General features: G+C 43.3%; 1 protein-coding gene across 4 annotated transcripts in view; it reads right to left on the reverse strand.

Annotated features, from left to right (window-relative positions):
• rxraa (retinoid X receptor, alpha a) overlaps positions 1-6,351 on the reverse strand; it is a 115,215-nt gene extending 108,864 nt beyond the window's left edge. For all 4 annotated transcript variants that reach the window (XM_028601692.1, XM_028601690.1, XM_028601691.1 and 1 more), the window contains exon 1: positions 5,970-6,351. In XM_028601692.1, coding sequence (XP_028457493.1) covers positions 5,970-5,997 — 28 coding nt within the window. In that variant the 5' untranslated portion in view covers positions 5,998-6,351. The remainder of the gene's footprint in view (positions 1-5,969) is intronic.
• Between the last annotated feature and the right edge of the window lie 308 nt (positions 6,352-6,659).

Below are 6,659 nucleotides of genomic sequence, written 5' to 3' on the forward strand. Positions count from 1 at the left end.
GAATTGGCCCCAGATGATTCCAACACCGAGTAGTCACCGTGAGTGTAAACCACTGCTGCAGTGACACTCATCAAGCAAACAATCCCTGGTTCTAGCTTTTCAAATATTTTCATTATTATTGTAAACTGATATTTTGGGGGTTTGGGCATCAGCTATAAAAAGCAATGTGAAGATGTCACCTTGGGCTCTGAGAACTTACGGCCATTTTTCACCTTTATTTTTTTAATAGGCTACACTTACACTAGTCCTTCCTTAGTGGCAGCACCGATTACAATCACCGCAAATCACAAATGATGCAATCAAGTCACAAAAGACAACAGGACAGGAAAAAAAAAGGAAAGGAACAGAAAAGCTAGATAGAAAGAAACAGAAAGACAAGCTACTGTCTTTAAACACTTTAAGCAACAGATTGAACGCCAAAGGCAAATTCCTGAAAATGATGGAGCGTACGAGGAGCAAAAGGTCAAGGTCTGAGGTGCAAAGTTCAGTGCGAGCCGTTATCAATAAAAGACTCCTGCGAGCGAGGAGCTCCTTACACAAATAATTAACGAGCCCTCGAGTCATTGCACGATTCGTAGGCTACATCAAAAAAAAACCTCCCAGCAGTATCTGATTCATACTATGTTTAGACATAAACTAGTGAGGGCTGCGGAGGAGAGAGAGAGCATGACAGGCTAAAATATGCCCTGTTTTATCTGAAGCCAACGCTTAATGCTTAATAATGATTAGCAGAGATATTCCAGGAAGGAAAAAAAAAATAAAAAATAAGTCCACACTTCAGCACAATTTACTGTAATTAAAAGAACACACTACCGCTGTGTTCATAATTGGAGTGTTTCTTTTTTTTCTCTCTCTCTCGTACAGTTTTTGGTTTGGCAGGGTTGAGGGGTGGGAAAGTGGAGGGTGGGACAGCAAGCACATTTCCTTTGATTTGCTTGAGTAAAAGTGAGAGAGAGAGAGAGAGAGAGAGAGAGAGAGAGAGAGAGAGAGAGAGAGAGCAAAGGGAGAGAGAGCTGTCACTTTAAGCCATTAAAGTCTTGCTATAAAACTCCTCCAATAAAAATGACAGCTGCAGCCCCTTTTCTCAAAAGGGGAGCAAAAGCATCACATCAGGAACACAAAACTGGACGGCCGTAAAAGACAAACTTGGCCAAATGCTTTTGGCAGTGTAATTCCACCAGCCCACTCCCACCACACACACACTATCCCTGTATTACCTTTGTTCCTGAGTTACTGCCAGAAAAGGAATGTCCATCTCTCCCACACACACAATCATGAATCTCCCTTTCTCATCAAAGATCATGAACTTCATTGATTTGGGGGTGTGTGTGTGTGTGTGTGTGTGTGTGTGTGTGTGTTTATGCTGGGGGTAGCTTATGTTCCCCCCAAACAGAAAGCACCACATTCAGGAAAAACAGCACACATCTCTTTAGCAGGTGGTAAAACAGGCCTTTGGAGTGAGCAGTATGGGTGGGCGATTGGACAAAAAATAAGATATTTTTTCAGATTTTGACGATAACGATAATTAGACGATATCCTTTAAAAATGTGTTTTTAAAAAGTCTGAGTTACTTAATCACTGATGATAATAATGGGCACAATGTTGAATGAAAACAGTTCTTATTTATTTTCTTTAAAATGTAAGTATTCAAGTAAAAACAATTCAAAGACAAAATACTAATACTATACTAATACTAACTGAACTAGTGTAGGAACATTGAACTCTGAGTACACATTCAGTTGTACACCTCTGCTGTAATGTAAATTGTGCAGCATACAAGCAAGATGAAATCATAACAATAAACAAAGGGCTCTGTTCTGTAACATATTGCACACAACCATGTCCTTATTGGAAGCAGTCCTGGAGCTGGGATAGGACAGTGTCAGGCCAGGTTCTGATAGTCCTTCTGACCGGGACTTATACTGGGATCAGGAGTAGTTGGATGTGATCTGACTGGCCCAGGTGAGGGAGAGGAGCAGTTCTGTATGCTTTCTTGATGTTAGGAGTATACATGGTCTAGTGTTTTCTTCCCTCTAGTAACAATCTACATGCTGGAAAAAAGCTGGGGAGTACAGACTTTAAGGATGCCTTGTAAAAGTCCCCTGTATCCCCTCCAGGTGATTGCGCTGCAGTTTGTTCACTATGGTTAGCAGTGAGCCAATCTTGTGCTAACGTTAGCATCGGGGGCTATGTAGACGGCAGTGTGCTGTTTTTGTAGTAATTAAAATGGCCTGTATATTACCGACAGGGATCCAGGTCAGGTTAGCCGTGCTGGGCAACGATCCTGCGGTCGGTACTCCATTCATTACGCACAAAAACGCAGTCCTCCGCTCCGCCTCTGTTATTTTATCATCCTGCCTGTAGCTAGCTCGGCATGCTAGCGCTGACAGCAACCTGGAGCAGCCGGTCTGGCTATGTCACGTTTTTTAGGCTACAACATTTTTTGTCACATACAACAAACCTCTCCTCACTATCCGCGAGCTGCCTGTCCCCTGAACACACTGTAAAAAAATAAAATAAAAAACGCGCCAACCTGCACCACCAAACATAACTAACTGTGTTCCAGCCAATAACCGACAAAAAGGATTTGGGGGTGGGGGTTGGGGGGTTAGTGCGCGGAAAGGGGGAGGGAGGGGGGGGATGAGGAGGAGGGAGGGGCGAGCTAGCCTCGTTTTGTTTGACAGTACTTCAAACGTCAAGAAGTGACGTCACCCAACTTCGCTTAGAGCACCTTTAATTGTCACCTATCAAAAGACAACTTTTTCTATCTTTTATTTCTGTAAATCATAAAGACTTCAGTCAAAAAACATGATTTAATGTGTAAAAGTCTCATCGTTTTATCAAATGTGACTCTTGGTTTTCTAAAAATTTGAGGATGTCAACTTAAAAACAAAGTTGTTTAGTAGTTTGAAACTGTCTAAATCAATTAGAAGGACACTCTGAGAGTGCACACCTCAGTCTCAATGCCCGCCCTATCTCACAATGTTAATGCAGTGTGAATTTTCCTAGTCGGGAACTAATTTTTCTGATTATTCTGACACTGCATGAATGCAGCACACGCCCCATCTCCCAATGTTAACGAAAGTGAAAAACAAATTTGTGTATCGGCTCCAAAATTCTATGGATTATCCTTGGCCCATGCTACACCCTTCCACCAAGTTACATGGAAATCTGGCAAGGAGTTTTTTGTTTTTTTTCTGGAATCCTGCTGACAGACAGACAAACCAACAAACCAACATGCAGACAAACCGAACCGAAAACATAACCTCCTTGGCGGAGGTAATAATTATAAATAAGTCTTCACAATCTGAACAACACACTGTACAGCACCCTCTATCCTCAGTCCCCTGATTTGGATATGGAAACATTCAATGAAGCCAATATAACCGGACATGTGCAACATTCAGCCGGTCCTCCCTAGGTGCTGACACAAATACAATATTAAATCAATACCTACACATTTGACTGACTTACAGGAAAAAAAAAAAAAACATACAGGCTTTTCACCTCTCACTCAAAACACTCTGCTTTCCTTTCACAGCCGCACTGTTTATTTCACTGACAGACTGTCACGGCGATCAGCCTCATATTGCTCTGACTAAAGGACACCGTCTCCTTTCAATGTCATCTCTTCAGTCTTTAAAGCTTAATGTCAAATATGGAGGCATGGGTGTGGGGGGATGCGATAGTGGGATCAGGCAGCACATACACCATACAGTAACGAGCATATTTTGCCAAAGGGGTGGGGGGGTGGGGGGTTGTCGTCATCACAGCCAACAACCAATATATAACGGTATAATGTACTTGCTGTCATTTCAAACACTTGCATGTCAGAATTTCTAATGCAGCGCGACAGATAATATCACTGAGTGAGCGGCTAATCGATACGCTCAAGGACTTCGCGGATAGCGGCGTCCTTGAAGAAGGGGGGCAATTACCAATCAGCACTCAAGTGGACCTTCGAGGGAGCAAGTTTAAATAGAAATGGCGATTTAAGGGCCCACAAATTAGGACTATAGGCGAAGAAAAAGCTGCTGATAAAGCATGTGGTGTGGTGTGGCTGCGAGGAGATGAGATGACATCCTCCGCTGCTGGAAAAGTCTTCCTGCTCTTTTAAACACTTCAATGTTGAGCCTTAAACCAACCATGGAGGCTTTCAGCTAAGACTTGTATATGCTGTCAAGTGTCTGCATGAGCTACTCTGGTGTACATTTAGGCAGACTGAAACTTGAATCACTTTCAGCGTGGTGGACACACAATACGGTGCACCTGTAATAACAGCCCGCCTCTGTGTGTGTGTGTGTGTGTGTGTGTGTGTGTGTGTGAGACACACACTGGACGGAGTATTTCTGGGAAGCCACATAAAGGGTGTTGTGGCGACAGTGTCAGCCTGTAACAGAAGAAAGCCGCCCGGTGTCTCAGAAGTCCCTGCGAGTCTCCTCGGCGCATCCAGGCAGCTCTCTAAACGTGTCAAGGTGTAACACGACGCCCTCATGAAAGAGCTGCAGACACAATAACCGGGCTGGCCTCCAGCTCTGTGCCGTAGCTCTGCTACAGGGGACACGGGGCTGCTCTGTTCACTCAGACAAACTCACAGTAGCAGCTCAGCATTCATAATTTACACTGCTCGTGTGTGACAATGAGTGTTTGGATTGGTAATTTTAAAAAAAACGCAGAAATTTGACCAAAAACCAAAGACTTCGCCTGAGATGAATTTAGTAATTCCTAAAATGTATTCAAATTGTTATTGACATTTGTCAGTTCATTCAAGCAATAAAAACTAAATCGTTTTAATTAAACATTAAAACGATGACAGCGTGGCAAATGTCCCCTTTGAGTCTTTACTTTCTGGGGAAATGCAGCATGAAAAAATGAGAACAAGTTGTCCAAAACTTCCTCCATAAATGAACACACACAAAGTAGCCTAGCAAATTCAGCATCTTCACCCTGTGTTGATTGCATGATCATTTTCAGCCACACAAAACGGGTTTCCGTTTAAATGTCAGAAATGATAACCATGTACAAAGATCCTTGGTGCAGTTATTCCACACCTGTGTCACCTGTTTAAAACTCATCTTTACTTGAGTGAAGTTTTAAAGGAGGCAAATTGATGTTAACAAGCCAAGCAACTTTATTTGAGCCCAGAGCCAAGTTTAAAAATGCAACGGTGTATGCTGCTTGGGTTCATTTTCAAACAATTAGCTACACATTTAGTGTCAAACGGAAGCAAGTTAAACCAATAGCCAAGAGAAAGACAACATAAAGCTTATTATTAAAAAAAAAATTTAAAAAAGAGGCGCATGCATATTTTGGGGTAGCCTACATGTTAGTCAAAGAGTTACCAGGTGACTTAATGAAAACGCACACAACTTGCACACAAGCTAGCTTAATACAGACAACACATGGTTAAAAAAGAAAAAAAAAAAGTGCAAGTTCAAATTCCTCGGTTTAAAATTCAGCCCTACTCTCTAACGCGCATGGCAAACGCTACAGTAGCAAAGCTCCATCTCGGTTTGCACTTTTCCACGTGGACCTGATATAAATTAAAATAAAGTTTTCAGAAAAGTGAAAACAACTGCTACATTTAAGTGCAGCGCGGGCGCGAGGTATATGCGCACAGCTCATCCCGAGCGAGATGTCACTACGTATCAAAGCGAAATGTCATCCGCTCAAACAGCAACGTTAGACGTATATATGCAACATAGAGAGGACATATCTGCTTTTATTTTAGCATGAAACGAAAGAAGACAACGTCCGCTAAGGCTCGTCAACAGCCCCAAACACGTTGCTGCATTTGGCAACTAACCCTAACCCATTGCACGCACTGTCAAAAGAGAGAAAAAAAAAAGGGGCACACTCAAAAAAAAAAAAAAAAAAACAGTTTCACACTAATCTGCCGATGGAAGTCCTATCAAAACCCCTCACGTGTATAACAGAACAAGGCTTAGTCATTGAACAAACAAACTTACCCAATGACAGGAACGGTTTGGTTTCCATGTCTGTCTGGTAGGTTAGCTCATGCCAGCTGAGACGACCGCGTTTGGGAGTTTTTCACAGGCGGCTGCTCGAGCACACCAGACCGGACCAGGGCTGCTGCTGCTGCCGCTGCTCCTGCTGCGGTTCTCTTCAAGTAGACTCGGCACGAAGCGTAAAAGTGACAGGTCTCTGTGCGATAGTCTCAAAAGATAACCCTAATGGTCTCTACCTCTGGTCGCTCACTCATCTGCTGCGCTCCTCTCCCTCTCGTGCTCCGGTGTACAGCAACTCCAACTACTGGAGCTGCACTGCAAAAGGGACCTGTGCAGGGGGTACTCCCACCAACGCGGGCCGAGCTGCAGCGACACCGCCACAGACGGGAGCCTTTATCGTGAACTTTGAAATGAACAACACACACACACACAAAAAGAGACAAACACGCAGCGCATTTCATCACAGCTAGCCTATTAAAAGGTCTGCTGGTTTCCTCGAGGTAGAGTTTTTTTTGGGTTTTTTTTCACGCGGAGCCCTTTCAGCTGAGTAGCAGATAGGCTACTTACTCTTTTCACTGCTTATCTCCTGTTATTTTAACCTGGTCACATCTGTTAAACCACGGCTGTTGGCTCAGTAGATAGATATTTCAACGGCACGCTCACCGCAAAAGCAATTGGCCTATCTCTCTC

Source organism: Perca flavescens, chromosome 16 (genome assembly GCF_004354835.1).
Source record: "Perca flavescens isolate YP-PL-M2 chromosome 16, PFLA_1.0, whole genome shotgun sequence".
Lineage (NCBI taxonomy): Eukaryota > Metazoa > Chordata > Actinopteri > Perciformes > Percidae > Perca > Perca flavescens.